General features: G+C 45.0%; 1 protein-coding gene across 3 annotated transcripts in view; it reads left to right on the forward strand.

Moving 5' to 3' along the window:
- The first annotated feature begins 6,025 nt into the window (after positions 1-6,025).
- The window catches only part of GPRC5C (G protein-coupled receptor class C group 5 member C), a 32,024-nt gene continuing 19,749 nt past the window's right edge, over positions 6,026-18,300 (forward strand). The window contains exons 1-2 of one of the 3 annotated variants that reach the window (XM_042448095.1): positions 6,026-6,476; positions 16,892-17,958. In XM_042448095.1, the coding sequence (XP_042304029.1) occupies positions 16,935-17,958 (1,024 nt within the window). In that variant the 5' untranslated portion in view covers positions 6,026-6,476; positions 16,892-16,934. Of the gene's footprint in view, positions 6,481-9,613; positions 10,308-16,891; positions 17,959-18,300 lie in introns of those variants that run through there. The other 2 variants (XM_042448094.1, XM_042448096.1) reach the window with 2 other exon arrangements.

Consider the following 18,300-nt stretch of genomic DNA (forward strand, 5'->3'; position numbering starts at 1 on the left):
AGTCTTTCTCTCAGTCTCAAAAGTGCTATAAGATCTGTTTCCATGAGTCAACAGTGTTATGCATCAGCCAAAAGACCAGTGCAGTGGTAAGCTGGATCAATAAGAGTATGGTGTTTAAATTGAGCGAAACAATAGAACCACTCTATTCTACCTCACCTGGAATAGTGCCTCAAGTTCTGAGCACTACAGTTCAAGAATGATATTGACTAGCTGGAGCATGTCTACAGGAGGATGTTGTCGTTATGTGCCTTCAAATCATTTCCAACTAGGTTGAACCTATCACAAGGTTTTCTTGGCAAGATTTGTTCAGAGGAGGCTGAGAGAATGTGACTTGCTCAAGGTTACCCAGTGGGTTTCCATGGTCCAGGAGAATTTGATCTCCGGAGTCATAGTCCAACACTCACACCACTACAATACACTGATTCCAACAGTAAGGAGACTGAGACCATGACAATAAAAGGTCTAGAAATCAAACCTTATGAGAAACATCTTAGAGAGTAGGATCAGCTAAAGTGGAATCCTGCACACTGTTGCAAACCAACATGGAAAGTCTGTATTCCTTTAGCCCTCCTTCCCAATGCTGATACTGCTAAAAACCATATACAACAAGAAGGAAAAAGGGGACTGGGTGGCCATAAAAAGACTTTGTAGAAAGGAGCTTCTTTGTCAGGGGCCTTGTTAACTGAGGTATGCCTGTATATAATTGCATTCCAAAGTGATGGGGCTAGTAAAAGAGCACCAAGTTACACAAGATCCTCTGTGTGTGTGTGTGTATGTGTGTGTGTGGATACATCTGCAGGGAATAAGCCATGTCTGCACCTCTACTGTCATCAGGCCTTTGCAGAACTCTTAGAACGTACAAAATTGGAAGAATAATATCAGCAAAGCTAGAAATACACGCAGAAAGCACAATAATTAAGAATGCTGATTTAAATTAAATGTGACAGTTTTTCTAATTTAATTTGGAGATTGTGATTTGTGATTTTGAGTGCTTGCTGAAGTTCATCCTCATTAGAAGAAAGTCTTATTTCCCAAGCTGAGGGGATTCTGATGACATGCATATATAGCTTTCTTCCAGATGTACATTCTCCTGTCAGTGTATCTATTCACTCACTATCATCCATATTTGTCCGACAAACCAAAGCCTTTTGAGCATATGATGAAGATGCTAATTCTGTTAAACCAGGACTGGAAGCTTTGATTATCAGTATTTTTCCTGAGCTTTGTGGATCCTCAAGAGTTCAATAAAAGTTCCCATTGGGAGTCTGAACTAAAGCACAGAGAACTCATGCTTGAAGAAACTAAGAGGAAATTGCATAGAAAAAGAAGTGTGTGTGTGTGTTTCTATGTATGTTGGTGTCTGTGTGCCTCTGTGTATGAATATGTATTATATCTTTCTAAAAGAGCACCATAGAAATAGACATGCTTGATATCCAGTTCACGTAATTGTTCATTTGAAATACATGAGCCAGTAGTCATGATCACTGTATCAAGTGAATAAATGGCTACAAATACCAGAAGACTGGAGAATAGACAATATAACACTAAGTTTTGGAAAAGGTATCTTAGAGGGATACTACTGGGAGAGCCAGTGTGCTTTGTGTGTTGGTCTGCCATTCTGGAGACCAGGGTTTGATTACTGCTGGGCCATGAAATCCACTGGGTGACCCTGGGCAACTCACATGCACTCAGCCTCAGGGGAAGGCAATGGCAAACCTCCTCTGAACAAATCTTTCCAAGAAAACCCCATGATAGCTTTGCCTTAGGGTTGCCATAAGTCAGAAACAACTTGAAGGTGCACAGCAGCAACAACAACAACATCTTGCAGGCTGTTTAGCCTGTTCTGGGTGGAAAGCATTATTAAAGATAAAATTATCCAGCATATAAAAGGGAAAGCCCTGCTGAATCCTATCTCATCAATGTCTTAGTGTTTTTGAGAGAAGGTCAACAAACATATGGACAGAGGAGATAGAAGATTACTTGGACTTCCAAATGCCTTTGGCTAAAGTCCCTCACCAAAGATTCCTCTGCAAAATTAGTAGCCTTAAGAGAAGAGGTAAAAGTCCTGGATTGATAACTGATTAAAGAACAGAAAGCCCATAATAAAATTAACCCATCAGCTGTACAATGAAAGGAAGTAAACTGTCATATCCCTCAAAGATCTGTATTGGCACCCTTTGCTTTTTAACTTGTTTGAAAATGACCTTGAGTTAGGGGTGAGCAGTAAGGTGTCCATGTTTCCTGAAAACGCCTATTTAGGGAGGCTAGAACAGAAACATATTGGAAATATAATTTCCCTAATAAGGGAAAACATCATTAAAATAGCAAATGAGATTTAATGTTGGTAAGCATAATGATGCATTTGGGGATGACCTTTCTTTTTCTTTTTAAACCAGCTTCTCATAAAAGATTGATAGAATCTCAGCTGGTGATTACTGAGCAAAAAGACAGATGTTCGGACTGAAGGCAGTATCTTGATTAAAATTTTGACCCAGTGTATGCTGCTATGGTAAATGCCAGGTTAGGTATACAGTAGTTAGAAAAATAACCGAAAACAAAGCTGTCAATAACATACTACCCTGATAGAAATCTACAATGCCACTAAATTTGGAATCAGATATACAGTTCTAATCACTACACCAGAAAAAGGATATTGTTACATAAAAGGATTTTAAAAGGGTGCTGGGCAACCAAAATGACCCAAAGGAGTTGGATCAACTTCTCTGTAAGAGGAGGTTTCAACTTTGTTCAGCTTAGAAAAAAGCAAGTTAGAGGGGACATGTTATAAATGTATGAAAGTATGCGATCCTAGAACTCAGGGTCATCCACAGGATTTGAATGGTGGGAAATTTGAAACAGATCCATAGTTAAAAAGTGGAATTCACTAGTAGAAAATGTAGTGATGGCTTAAAATGAGATGTTAGGAGAATTCATGGAGGAAAAGGTTACCAATGATCAGTAGTCATGATGGCTCTCTATTAGCTCCAGGATTAGAGGCAACAATATCAGTTACTAGGGATCATGAATGAAGGATGCAGCTGAACTTGTATCTTGCCTTTGGGCTTCTCATAGATACTTGGTTGGTCACTCTGAGGTTAGAGTAGTGGATTCGGTAGGCGTATGGTTTGAGTCTGTTCGATTCTTTTTAGATGAAGTCATAGACATTGAGGGCCAGATTATTATGCACTTTGAGACAGCTTCGGGTGCGTGTCTGTCAAAAACGCAACCTAAGTGACATGGGATGATTGCCAATGGAGAACCTTCAATGCTACCAAACAAATGATATTGTGCAACTGCCCTGTCTTTTTCCTCCTCAGTGGATTTCTGTGATAGGAAGAAAGATTGACGCAAGGGTGAGAAAACAAGACAAAGATCTCTGGGTATGGGTACCCACTTTGCTTAAAATTCTTTGGATGAAGCAGGGTGACTCCACAGACACAGACATAGTCATGCACGTTTGGAAGCATCCTTGGACCAGTGTGAAGCACTGGTTAGTGAGTCCTCCCCACAAGCATTCAACAATATTTTCAAAGCCCCTCCAGCCTCCCCAGTAAAGGGTGCATCTACATTGTAGAAATGATGCAGTTTGATACAGTTTTAACTGCCATGGCTCCATCATACAGGTTCTTGAGATTTATAGTTTTTTGAAGCACCAGCCCACTTTTGCAGAGAAGGCTAAAGACATTTTAAAACTACAAATCCCAGAAATCCATAGGATGGAGTTATAGCACTTACAGTGGTATCAAACTGCATTATCTCTACAGTGTTGGTGTACCCTTAGATTTTTTCTAAAAAAGACAACCAATTACTTACATATCCTATTGCCATGTTAAGGGTTGCCTGGTTCCCCCCTCCACACCCTTCAGATTTACAGGATTTGATGTACAGACACAGAAAGAGATTGGCACCCCCTTCCCCAATGTTTTGTCACAGATGTCTCCTGGGTGGCAGTGAAAAGATAAAGCCAACCATAGATAAATACGATTTTCTTCCCTACCTCCTGCCCCACTCTTCAACAAGGGTTTAGCTCAGGTTTTAATAAAGAGGACAGGAGTCCTGAAGTTTATGGGGATTTTTGCTTGTGTGTAAGTGACTTATCAGCAGTCTTTGGTGGCTCATCTTTTGTATTCACATTATTATGGCATTATTATTCTACTTTAACGGCCATGGTTTCAGCCTGTAAAATACTGGGACTTGTAGTTTAGGGAGGCGTATTTAGAATTTTCAGCCAGGGAGCTCCAGTGCTTCACCAAACAGCAAACCTCAGAAGTTCATAAAACAGAACCACAGAATAATAGCTCTATAATTCTGCAGAGCAGTGACCCCTCAGAATATCAAGGAAATTTCTCATTTTTTATTTCTCCGGTATGATTTTAACATCTTTACTTTCCATTGTGGTGTAGTGGTTTGAGTACTGGACTACGACTCTGGAGACCAGGCTTCAAATCCCCATCAAGCATAAAATCCGACCTTGGGCAAGTCCCACACTCTCAGCCTCAGAGGACAGCAATGGCAAACCCCTTCTGAAGAGACTTGCCAAGAAAACCCTAGGATAGGTTCCCCTTAGGGTTGCCATAAAGCAAAAATGACTTGGAGGCACACAACAACAAACTGATAAGGAAGCCAGTGGAGCTTTGGAAGCTGGCATCATGCATTTTTGGTTGTCCCAATAAAGGTATCTTTGATTTGTGGATTTTGGATGCTATCATACTAGATGTTATTCTGGAAGTTATTGTTGGCTGTATGGCTAACACACAGCTACACCTGGATATGTTTTCAAGCGGCCCTTGTTCAGGGTAACCCGATGCCCTAACTGCAAAGGAGGACAAGGCACTGCAAAATGTAGGACAGTGAATTAAAATGTAGGACGTGACAAAAGAACACCTAAAAACACACCGATCAGTATAGTGTCAGGAAATGGGTTAGTATCCATGGAGCAAACCTGCAAGGGAGATATTGGTGCAAAACATAATGTAGAAATATTCCAGTCTGAGACCGCTCTAACTGCCCTGGCTCAATGCTAGGGGATTCTGGGCACCATCGTTTTGTGAGACCTTTAATTACCTTTGCCAGGATTCCCTAGCACTGAGCCTGGGCAGTTAGAGCGGTCTCAAAGTGGATTATGTCTGCAGTCTGGCTGTAGCTCTAGTCCTGCTGAAAATGGAGAACATTTTGGAACTGGACAGAAGGCAGAAATGTGGGGCACATGCTGGAAGAGGAGAGCATAGGGCCCCTCTCCTTGTTTAAGGGCGATGCTGGGAATTCCTCTCCTGATGCTGCTGCTGCTGCTGTTGCAAAGCATCTGAGGGTGCCTCACCTGGCCTGCCTTCGCCAACAGCTCAGGCGTTTTCTCAGCCTGCTCAGCACTTCAGTGTGGAGGCAGAAGGAGAGGAAAGGTCGGAGAAAGCTGCTTCCAGCAGCAGCAGCAGCAGCAGCAGCTCCCTGACGCTGGAGCTTGGCTGCACCTGGGCGCCTGAGTGCAATGGAGGAAGAGGGAAGGGGCGTCGCCTGAGGAGGAGGAGGAGGGGGGGCAGCCAGGCAGAAATGTGTCCGGAGTGGCCCTGGGCCAAAGGCAGGCCAGCTGGGCGCCCGGGAAGGCGAGGGGGCTCCTGCCAAATGGAGGACAGCCAAGGAAACATGAAGGAAACAAACGTGGATCATTATTTCCCCCTCGAAGCGTAGAAATACTGCTAAGGCTGGCAAGGCATGCTCCTTGCTGATGCTCCCAAGGGAAGGCGGTTCTCAAAACGACAAAACTCTGCTAGAAATGCCAAGGCGTGCCCCTCCCCCCTCCCTGGACCCGTCCTCCATTTTCGCCTCCTGTCCGGGAGGGATGGCGAAAGGTCCTCCATTCTGAGCCCTGCGTGGACATTTCTGGGGAGGGTCTTCTTGAGCTTTGCTTGGGCCACGTCCTCCATCCTGAGCATGGCTCTGAAGCAGGCATGGCCATTTCTGGGAGTGTCCTGGGCTTTTCTTGGGGTTACCCCCATTCCCCCTCCCCCTTGATCGTCCTCCATTTTGAGCAGGACTAAAGAAGCCTAGCCCATGCTTCTCAGTCCGGCTGCTCCAAAGGGAGGACCTTTTCTGTTTGGTTGTGCAGGAGAAGGTGGGCGCTGCCTGAGCATGGCTCCTGCTGCCGGGAGCTTGAGCACTGCCTCCTGGGCAGAAGAAGCATGCTCCAGGGCGAGGCTCGACTGGGGCTGATGCTGCCCCTCTGGAGCTCCCCAGAGAGCCCCGAGGAGGGCAGGGCAGGCTCAGCCTCTCCCCCTCCGTCCCCAGCGCCGCCTCTTTCCTGCTGCCTTCCCTCCCCGAGGCTCAACTTTCGGATCTGGCTGCTGGAAGGGAGGCAGGCAGGCAGGGCGGGAGGCTCCAGGTGTTGCCCGGGAGAGAGCCATTCCCTTCAGCCTGGGCCCCAGCAGCGTGGCACCGCTCTGCCTTCCTGCTGCTGCTGCTATAAGGAACTCCCTCCCCCTGAGGCAGGTAAGAGAGGTTTCTGATCCCCCCAAGAAAGCCCTCAGGGTGGGGAGGGAGGAGTGCCTTGGCCCTCTTGGAAGTTGTGGTGGGTGGGTGCTCTCCTTTTTGGCTCAGGGTGGGGTCCAGGTTGGAGGCTCGGTAGGGAGCAGGCTTTCAATCCCTGGACGCTTAGTGGGTGGCCCTGGGGGGTCACACTCTCTCAGCCTCAGCAACCCCCTCTGGACCAAGCTGGCCAAGGAAGCCCCCTTGGTAGGCAACCCTCAGGGGTGCCCTAAGGCTTGAAGGCACACAACAGCAACCTTGGGAAGTTTCTCCAGAGGGGTTTTTGCTAGGGCTGCATTCTGAGGCTGAGAGAGTGGGTTTCTAGGGCTGAGCTGGGATTTGAACTCTGGTCTCCAGAGTCATAGCTCAAGCCACTACATTTGATGTTTGGCCCTCTTGGGGCAACAATAGTTGGCCCCAAAGTTTGTGGCCTCCCTTCTCTGCTTGGCCCCCTTGGGAGACTTTCCCTGGTTAAAGGCAATGGCTGTGGGGCCCAATGGGACCAACACAAATAGAAGGAGCCTCCCCAAGCTCTCTCCTGCCATTTCTCTTATTTTCTCCAGCCTCTGCTTGAACTCAAAGGCTAGCACTTTTTAAACTAAATGATGTGTGTGTCTTCAAGTCCTCTGTGATTTGTGGTGACCCCATGAATTTCACAGGGTTTTCTTAAGCAACGGATCCTTGGAGGTGGTTTGGCCAGTTTCTTCCTCTGAAATAGAATCTATAGGACCTAGTATTCATTGGTGATCTCTCATCCAACTACTCACCAGGGCTGACCATGTTTAGCTTCCAAGATCTGGCCATTTCAGGGTATTTAGGCCCTCTAAACTAAAATCCAGTGACTGGTCCCAGCTCAAATATACTTATTGAACCAATGGCAACCTAATAAGTCAACACTTGCATACGTTCAGCTTACTGTAATTGGGACCCCGCAATATTACCAATCTGCCTGCCATGTAGAATTTGATAGCATCCTCTAAGATGTAAATAAATTATTAATCATAATGGCATGTGTTGGGTTTGGATTTTCAGATTCTTCTATTAAAAACCTTTGCAAGACAGTTGAGGCTTCAAGAGGTTTGGGGACTTGGGGCTTTCAAGGGGAAGATAAACAACCCTGGGACATGAGTGAAGGGAAGAAATATTATCTTTTAGAAGGGCAAATTGCCCCTGTCCCTAGTGTTAGAGTTCAGTAAGTAAACAAGGGATGGAATTGGCACTGTGATTTTTGGGTTAGGAGTTCATGAAGCAAAATAGGAAGCAGCCTCTCTACACTGGCACACAGTATAGAGGATTTGAGAAATGCATGCTAAACTGACCTGCCATCTGCCCAATTGGTGCTAATAGGTGGGATAGTGGGAACTAATCAGTAGTAGTAATAAGGCATACTGGGAGAAAATAGTAAACCAGCGTGAGAAACCAGTAAGAGCAACCAGTATGGAAATGGAATGACAGTAGAATAGAAAAGTAAAAGTATGCTGGTCTCTGCCTGCCCTGCCTGGGCATTATCCGGTCTGAAGTTCAGTTAACTTTACCACTGGAACAGGGATTGAGACTTCATTAGATTATGAATGTATTGTGGGATCATGTTGAATTTGGATGGGAAAACAACTGGATCCAAATATATGCCACCACTGAGCTCTCTGGCTGGTCAGAGTTATTACAAAGTTCCAAGGCCGGCCCAAGCCATTTTTTCCTACTGAGCTAGAAGATAAAATGGTGGCCCCTTCCTAGTCCATGTGCTAAAGTAATCTAGTTATCAGAATCTTGTTACAACATCACCACTGGGATGGAGGCAGCATCCACACTGCAGAAATAATCTAGATTGATGCAACTTTAACTGCCATAGCTCAATGCTGTGGAATTTTGTCAACTGTAGTTTTGTGAGACATTTGGCCTTCTTTGTCAGGCAGCTCTGGTGCCGCAATAAACTATAGTCCCCAGAACTCAATAGTACTGAACCATGGCAGTTAAAGTGGTGTCAACCTGGATTAATTCTGCAGTGCGGGTGTTACAGCTGTTGGGCCCTTCAGAACTACACCGGGTCATCTTCTGTTTTCTCACTTCCATTTTATCCTTGGTCTCTGTTGCCAGTGGTGGCTGCCTCATTCTGCTGAACAGCAGAGCCAGCTGTGGAAAGATAAAATGGAATAACCTTACGTGGGCCATACCAAGACCTTGCAAGTGTGGTGGTGGGAGTGTGATCCAACAGATAAATGGATATACCTGACTGTCTTTCACACTTCACATTCAGTAGCACTGTACCAGGTGCTGTAGGCTGTATTTGAGAGGAAGGAACTGGCAAAACCTCTTCTGAGCATTCCTTGGCTAAGAAAACCCAGTGGTAACCATTGGGGTGCCATAAGTCAACAGGCAACATGAAGACACATGTGGACACACACACACGGTGCCATTTTAGTTGCCCTGGTCGAGTCCCATGGGATACTGGGTTTTGTAGAGTCACTGGAGAAGCTCTCTGACTGAGAAGACTGAAGGGCCCTCCCAAAACTACCAGTCCCAAGATTCCACCGGATGGTGCCATGCCAGTTTGAGAGGAATAATAGTGTTACAATTGTGTTGTGAGAAAGGATTGCTGGGTCTGTTGTGTGATCCCCAGAAAGTGTGAAAGTAGAGTGAAGTCATAAGAATGCACCGAGTGGGTGAACAAACGTCCTCCTTTCCCAGGATGTGTCCTACATTTCTTGCTTCTGTCCAGGAAGAATTCCAAAATGTCCCCTATTTTGAGCATCACTATGACGCTTATAGGAGTGTTTTTAGCTTTTATTTGTCATGCCCTCCATTTTTCTTGAATGATCTACATTTGAGATGCCTTGCCCTCTTTTGGGGTTAGGGCATCTGGTGACCCTGGGCACTGAGAAATAGACTCCTGGGTTGGGTTCTTATCCTGGTTCCTGGAAGGGAAACAACTCCTTTATTGTTGCCAGATGTTCACCTGTTGGGTGACTTGTAGTATGTTCATCTTCTTTCCCCTTCTCTGCAGATAGAACACCATTAGATAGATGGGGATTCTGAACTGCTGGCAACGGGTATAATCATTTTCCAAGTTAAACAATTTGGTAGGGGGGCAGACAGTGGTAAAAGGCCTTTTTGTGTCTTCCAACAACCTCACCTCTATAAACCCCTGTTGTAGCTAGGTGATTTTTCAACACTGGACATGGTAGACTTATGGTTGCTGTTCTCCCACACCTGGTCCTGCTGGCCTTTTGGCAGAGGTATGCACTGCTTTAGTTGAGTAGTTCTCTTCCCCCCTCCTTACAACTGCTTCTGCATTCCTCATACGTTAGTGCAAACAAAGAAACAAGACAGTTTCCTAACCCAAGAAAGGCAGACAGACTGTGAGAATGTACGGTTTTGCAGTTTTAGATTCGTTTCAGTCTTGACTTCGTTATGATAACTGGGTGAAAAAAAGAAGAAGGAATTTGCTTCTTCCACCTTGATGCTAGAAAAACTTGGTCAACATTCTGTGGTCAATATTCAGCAGAAGTCACACTGAAGAAGCTAGAGATTTCTGGATAGAACACTTCTCCAGGCATTTGTAGGTCCTCCAGCGCAATTCCATGGTCATCTTCTTAAAAAATAGTTTTTTTTTAATTCATGGTTTTCCCACTTTCACGGAGGTCCTGTGCCCCTAAACCCAGTGAATGTGGAGGGCTCATTGTATTTCTGTGCTCACCTCTGGCCTGCAATAGGAAGAGGACTCAAAGGTGGATGCTGCTGTGCACACTTACTTGGGAGTAGATCCTGCTGAACCCAGTAGTGCTCATATCTAAGTAAGTAATCAGGCATGGATGGGATCCCCCCCCCCTGTTTCCTAAGTAGCCCTGGAATTGGAATTTGGAGCTCTGCTGAGAAAGGTTGCTGGGATCTGAGAGGCGCTGTTAAGCCATTCCCTGACATTCGTATTTCAGGCATGCCAAAAGAAATAGTTGCTCACTGCTTCCTCCTCCCTCTATGCCATTTAACCTCCCCCCACCAGACTCTCAAGCTGAAGCCATCCAAATCTCTTGAGACGGCTCCAGTAACAGCCTCCTACTACCTAAGTAATGCTTCCTTCTTCCTGAAGAGGAGTGAATCAGACAGGACAGGACAGGTCTCTGAAGTCTAATTTGGGGGGGGGGGGGTTCTCCTAGAGTTTATAACAATGCAGTGGTTTTCCTGCTTACATTTTCCTGATCCCCTTTTCTAAAGGGCAGCAGAAAACATGGCTTGGATGTTTATGTAGGATGTTTGTTTTGTTCTCTTAAAGTGTGTGATTGCAATGATCCACCAAAGCCTTTGATGTGTGATATATATGTGATATATATCACTCAGCATAAGCAGGACAGGAATGGGGAAGATAAAACAGAAATGTCTCATAAAAACAGTTTGTGAACTGTCACAGAAACTACCATATATACCTCACTATAAGTCGACCTCATGTATAAGTTGAGGGCAGGTTTTGGAGCCATAATTATAGATTTTGATATGATTTGTGTATAAGTCGAGGGTAAAATTTAGGGCCATGTAACAAAGGATGTAAAGGATGAAGCAAAGGAAAACAATAACAAAGAACTTACAAAATTCCAGGAGGCATCACTGTTTGTGTTCATATTAAAAGCTGGATTGATGAGACAACAGAGGGCAGTCAGCGTTTCCAGGACAGATTACTCTCTTGCTTTTCACTAGGGGATGGTTCCTTTTTATATAAAGAAGGGTTGAAATACAATACTTACATTGACCCATGGATAAGTTGACTCAGATTTTTGAGGTCACTTTTTTGATTAAAATTTCTAGAGTTATACATGAGTATATAAAGTATATATCAGTGTGGGAGTTTCTCATGGGCATCTGGTTTTGGTGCCTTCAATGAGTGTCCCTCCTACAAGATATCCTCCTCCATGACACATGTTATTTGCATAAAGCTCCTGAAAAACATAGGTGTGTGAAACCGCCTATGGCACTGAGTCAGACTCTTTTAGTCACCTAACTCAGTGCTGTCATGTCTGGCTGGCAAAGGATCTCAAGCACAGGATGTTTCTCATTCTTTCTTTCCCACTGGAAATCCCTGGAATCGGAGCTGGGCTTTTCTGCATGCAAAGTGTGTGCTTTAGGGATGACCTCTTGGCACCCCTAGACACTGTGCCAGGTTAGATTAAACCAGTGCTTCTCAATTATTTTCTGTCATGCCCCCCCTAGGAAGAAGAAAACATTTCACGCCCCCCCCGCGCGACTGTAAATAGTATCGTTTGTCTATAAAATTGTTATAAGTCCACCTCTGCATAACACTGTATCCTGAGCCTCGCGCCCCCCTTTACGGAGCCTTGCGCCCCCCCCGGGGGGCCCGCCCCACTATTTGAGAAGTACTGGATTAAACCAAAACAAATATCCAGAATCACTGCAAGGATAAGCAAATACCCGATTCAAAGCTGTTCTGGACAGGTTGCTCTCTTTGTGGGTGGGTGATTTGGGTTAGTTGAAAGATTATTGTGGATTGCATAAGTCCTTTTATTTTATCCCCCCCCCCCCCCCCCTTTAAAAAAAAAAAACCTCTTTGGGGCAAGGGACTGTTCTGCATATATCAGCTCTGTATTTATTTCTGTAGGAGTCAGCATGACGTAGTAGTTTTAGTTCCTGGCTCAGCTAAGAAACCCACTGGGTGACCTTGGGTGAGTCACACACTCTCAGCTTTAGGGCAAGACCACGGCAAATCTTGTCTGAACAAATCTGATCAAGAAAACCCCATGATAGGCTTGCCATAAGTTGGAAATGACTTGAAGGCACACAGCAACAACAATTTATTTCTCCATGTGTGTGTGTGTGCATTCAAATCAACTGTTGATTTATGGCAACCCGATTGCTGCCTAATCAAGGTTGGCAACATGTAGTCTGTGGCTCACATGTCCCTTACCCCATTTAAAGCTGATTTATTTCTTGAGTTGTGTTTTGAACCTCTGTATAAATAAGGACCTGGAAGTTCAGAACCAACTTAAACAAATCTTTCTTTTTCTAACAGCCTTGGGGTTGAACTAAGGGGAAAAGGATGAAAGCTAAGCTGTTTTACCATCTATAGTCTGAAAGACTTCATTAGGGTACATTTCTAATGAGTCAGCAGTAATGTTAACATGAGTAATCCCTAACGCTTCTTCTCTGTAATAGCTCCCACTGGGGTTTCTATGGTTGGAGGCAGCGTTGGTTCATGCTGATGCAATTCTGTTTATTGGTACACGTGAGGAGGGCAGAAAGTGCTAAATGTGTGAACAGAAGGGCCAGCAGTAGCTGGGCAATTCACCAAACTATTTTTTATTTGGTATATTTCTATTTGCACTGTAGAACTCCAGGGAATATTACGTGGGTTTCCAAGTGGTTTCTGAGTTTGGACATTGACCAAACTTGGATTAATTTAGCTCCATCTAAGAGACATGATGGTCACAGGCAGGGTTATAACTTTCAGCACAAGATTGGGAGGGGCTAGAAACATGCCACCTCCCAATGCATGCACTAAACCAGATAATGTGTATGTGTATACCTCAATGTGGGCTGAGGACCATTGCACACAGATGTTTTTGTGGTCAGTGTGCTTCCTGGTAATTCTGTGGAGAGCCCTAAAGCTGTCTTCCCCAACCTGGCAGCCTTCAGAGGTGTTGGACTATATCTCCCAGCATCCTTAATCACCTGTGAGTGTTGGAATCCAACATATTTTGCGGGCACTAGGTTGGGTAAGACTACCTTATATTCCAAGCTAGCTTCAAAGCTTTTCTTCAACTAGGAGGGTGATAAAATTGTCCCCTAGAGAGGATATTATGAGAGCTTCATTGACACACCAAGGCATTTTTGAGGGTTGTGGCATCCACTGTACCCCTATCCTGCAAAAATGTGGGTGCTTGGGGTATTTGTAGGCTTCAAAAATAGCCTTGGGGGCCAGATATGGCTTGTGGGCTACATTTCCCTCATTCCTATAAAAAGAGATGTGTTCATCTCTTGGAAGGACAAAGCAAATGTCAAACTAGATCCTTTGAGAGTGAAGAACTCTGGGTCAATCTATGCCTGTTTGTGCTAACATAGGCTTGCCATTTCACGGCAGTGGGCAGGACTTTCCCGCCTCCTGGGAGCGTGCCCGGTCCCGCCCCGCCCTCCCCCCATTCCCGGGTGGCTGCCCGACTCAGGGCTCCCAGGGCTGCTGCCTCCCTTTCATACAGTGCTGAGCAGCATGTCTGGAGCAGCAGCAGTAGCTGGAGCTAGCAGGGGGCGGGGTCTGCTGCTCTGCCCTGCCCCTATTGGCCAGCCCTCAAGGAGCCAGCCCTCTGCTTCCTTATTTGGGCATGCTCCAACTCCAAGCAGGGAGGGCTTTGCACTCAGGCAAGCTGCTTTTAGTTCTTCCCCTCTTTCTCTTTCTCTTTCTTCCACTCCTCCTCTTTTTGTTATTACGATTTTTTCTTCTCCTCCTCTTCCCCTCCACTTCCTCCTCTCCTTTTTCTCCCTTTCTTCCCTCTCCTCATCTTCTTTTTCTCTTTGTTCCTATTCTTCTTCTTTCTCCTCCTTTTCTTCTTTCTCCTTCCCCTTTTTTCTCCTCCTCGCGCTTCCTCCTCTGCTGTTGCTGTTGTTATTGTTGTTGTTGTGTGCCCAACTCCTTTCTGACTTATGGCAACCCTGCCTCTAGCCCCCTCTCTCTAAGCCCCCCTCGTCTTCTTCTCAGGGGTCCAGGGCTTCTCAAGGCTTTGCCCCCATTACAAAAGAAAAAAGATTTTGCAAGGGATCTGACCCATAAATCCCCCCAAAGTTGAGACATACCTGGGGAAAAAGAGGGGGTGAGGGGCTTTGGGGGGGGTTGGAGGAGGCAAAGAAAAGGAGGAAGGGGGGAATTGCTAAGAAGGCTTGGGAGTGGGAAATGTAGTTTGCAGTGGCAAAAGGGGGAGCCTGTGGTCTTTCAAATCCTATGCCTGCTTGGGAGTGGGACTTGTAGTTTGCAGTGGCAAAAGGGGGGGGCCTGTGGTCTTTCAAATCCTATGCCTGTTTGGTAGTGGGACATGTAGTTGTAGAATTGGGCGGGGGGGGGTATTTGGCCAGAAAGAGAAGTACATTTTTGCCATCTGTCTAGGAATAATGCCAAAATGTCCTCCATTTTGAGCAGCCGAAGAAACATGCATTTATATTAACATTTTTTAAAATTATCAAATTTTTCATGTGTCCTCCATTTTTAAAAAAACATGTCCTACATTTGAAAATGTGGCCCTACATTTGTCCTACATTTGTCTCGGTTTGGAGGTCCTGACTTATGGCAACCCTATGCTAACATAAACCAAGAGTGAATCCCATAGCTACATAATATTCATCTCTTGGAATAGGGCCATTTTCTCCAGAACTCTGAAATGTGTTATAGAGTCAAATGTTTTAATCAACATATGCCTGATGCCAGTGCCCCCCTGGTTTTCAAATACTTTTAAAAAAGCAATTGCCGTGTTCACAGATGAATTGTGAGTTTTGTTATTTTTCTATTAAACTGTAAGATAATTGAGAGCAAAATCACATGGATGAAGAAAATGCCCCATCCAGCTGATATGTGCAGGGGAGAATTTTACTTGGACTATATGTTCTGAAATGGGGTATGTGAGCTGACACCCAGCCAGGTGAAAAATAAATGAAACTACTAGTGAGCTTTCTACAGTGAGCAACTGATCAATTTAGACTTGTATCTCTATTGAAAAGATAGCACTTGAGCATCCCTAAAGCTTTATGCATTTACATTCCACCAGCCAGAACTCTTTAGATTTGAGAGGATACAAAACAATTTCCAAGCAGGTAGTCTAATATGCCATACCATAATAACTAGCCCAGCTGTATATGACTTGGAAATAGTCTAGTAGACAAGGTGTACAGTGACTTTGTGGAAAGGGCTGACAGTAGTCAAGCTTGGGGAAATTACCTTTTTAGACTGCAACTCCCTGAATCCCCCCAGCCAAAAAAGTAACTTTCCCAACTTTGGCATTCTTTTCCAAAACAGGTGAAAAGAGCTTCTGTAATATCCCTTTGAAAAGCTGTCACATTCTGGCACTGATGTATTTTGGTCCTTTAACATTACAGCGTTTTCTGTTCGAGATTCTTATACTAGTATGTAGAAAGGTTGCTATGAATAGGATGTTAAATATTAAGTCTAAGACTGCAGAGTTCAGAGAACAAATGAAATGGTAAGGAAACAAGACTGAAATATTTTAAGGGAAGCAGCTAAGTAAGCTCTTTTGGGAAATGTTTGAACTCCACGGAGGCCGCCTTCTTGGCCTTTTCCTTGGGACTGGAGAACATGCATATAACAACACAGAATGTGCTGCATTCCGAGTATGTGAGGACTGCAGAGTTTTGGAGTTGAAGTACCCCAGTGCCAGTAGTTGCAAAGGTAATCCAAACTTGCAGAAGTAATCCAATCCATGCTCAGGAGTGAGAGCTTGCATTTATGGCTTGTTGAGGGAGGTGACTTCCTAAATAAAGTGTGTGGGAGCAGAAAACAAAAATGAGCTCTCACATGCTGAAGTCTAAAACCCCAATCCCTAGAAGCAGGGACTAGCCCCTGATCCAGGCCTCAGAAAAAGCGGATTTGGAGGGCATGTGAGACAGAGATGGAGGGGGAGAGTGAGAGTGTTCCCCTCCCTTGGAGGCCATCTGGTATCCTCTGAGCCTGGGAACCAAGAAGTGTTGAGTGGCAGCCAGGCAAAAGCCAGCAACCTCAGCGTAGTGACAGATTCTCTCTTGGGGAAACCATGGCCAATCTTGGAAATGCCTAAGAGCATGAGTGCGGTTGGGGTGGAAAGCCTGATTAGTAGGATATTCTTCCTCACCATACTTCACCCTATTGAGCTCTGCTTTCTTGAATGGCAAGAAACTGCCACACAGCCACTTCCACACTAGACCAAAGCATGGAAAGTTCCTCTTTAGTTCCTTTGAAAAAAGGTAATTGTAGAGCCAATCCCCACCCCCACTCTGTGGTTGGTTACCATTATAGATACAGCTTTCTTGTAACAGGAATGCTTTCCTGTTTTACAAAAGTAACTAAAATAAGCACTGATGGCCATTTTAAAATATCCCTGAATGTTACAGGCTGCTGGCCTGTAGTTCATTTAGAGTGCATTTAGTTCTTGTTTCCCTTGTTGTCACTTCAGCCTCTGCAACAGAGCATGAAGCAGCATGAGCCCAGGGTTTGGATTATGGGACAATCATTTAATAAAGCCATGCCCACATAATCATAAAAAATGACTAAATGATTGCACGACAAAAGCAGTGGCATTATTCTTTGTTAAGTGATAGTTATAAGGCAATGCAGTTATACCTTTGTCATTTCTGGCTTTATGGATCCTAACATTTTTTCCTCTTTTCTGATTTTATTTAGTACTTTCCAAAAGCACGAAGGAACACTCCCCATCCTTCCAACAATGGTGGCTGCCCCCAGGACAATAATGCCATGCCTTTGGCTCCTAGCCCTTCCTGTCAAAGTGTGCTTGGCTCAGGTGACTCCACCACCACCACCAGGGTGTGGAAAGGACTTGAAATCCATCTACTACAATCTCTGTGACCTCTCAATAGCTTGGGGCATTGTGTTGGAGGCAGTGGCCAGTTTTGGCGTTGTGACCAGCTTTGTCCTCACCGTTGTCCTAGTGGCCAGCCTGCCTTTTGTCCAAGACTACCGGAAGAAAAGCTTGATAGGGACTCAAGCCTTCTTTCTGTTTGGCACCTTTGGGCTCTTCTGTCTGACCTTTGCCTTTGTCGTCAAGCAAGATTTTTCCACATGCACCTCACGCCGCTTCCTTTTTGGTGTCCTTTTTGCCATATGCTTCTCTTGTCTGGTGGCCCATACCGTCAGCCTCAATTTCCTTTCCCGACGAAATCATGCTCCACGGGGATGGATTGCCTTTGGCATGGCTTTACTCCTAGTCTTGGTGGAAGTCATAATCAATGCTGAGTGGCTCATTATCACTGTAGTGAGGAGCGACAATGAGTCTAAGGACCCCTGCAATGTGAGCAATGAAGACTTTGTCATGGCTCTCATCTACGTTATGGTCTTGCAAGTTGCCGCCTTTGTTGCTGCTTGGCCTGTCTTGTGTGGCCGCTACAAGCACTGGAGGAAACATGCAATTTTCATTCTCCTTACCACCTCACTCTCCATGGCCATTTGGATAGTGTGGATTGTTATGTATGTTTATGGCAACCTACAGGAAGGGGGCACAGCTTGGGATGACCCCACACTGGCGATTGCTCTTGTTTCCAATGCCTGTGTTTTTGTTTTCTTTTATATCATCCCTGAGATTTCTCAAGTGATCAGGCCTGGGCCAGAGCAGGCCTATGAGGATGATGTCTACCCCACCCGGGGAGTGGGGTATGAAACGATTCTCAAGGAACAAAAGTCTCAGAGCATGTTCGTGGAAAACAAGGCCTTCTCAATGGATGAACCTTCTTCAGGTAGGCTTTGGCTGTTAGGTCTAGAGGGGCTGCTGTTCATGGGGGTTCATGCATGTGTGTGTTACAGGTAAACTGTTATATATGAAGCAATGCTATTGGGAATGGGGGTGGCTTTTTAAGTTGTGCTTTGCATATGGAGGGGGGGATCATAATCTTTTTCCATCTTGTGTATGAACAGTTTAAAAAACGGTTGGCATTGTGTTGTAGAGTCCACAAGTAACCAGAAATCCTAGAAACGGCTCAGGCAGTTGGGAATAATCAGGAACAACTGTCTACACTATGGTATAGACCAGTGGTTCTCAGACGTTATACCCTTATGACCCCCTTTACATCTACATGCAG

This window comes from Sceloporus undulatus, chromosome 2, assembly GCF_019175285.1.
Source record: "Sceloporus undulatus isolate JIND9_A2432 ecotype Alabama chromosome 2, SceUnd_v1.1, whole genome shotgun sequence".
Taxonomy (NCBI): Eukaryota; Metazoa; Chordata; class Lepidosauria; order Squamata; family Phrynosomatidae; genus Sceloporus; species Sceloporus undulatus.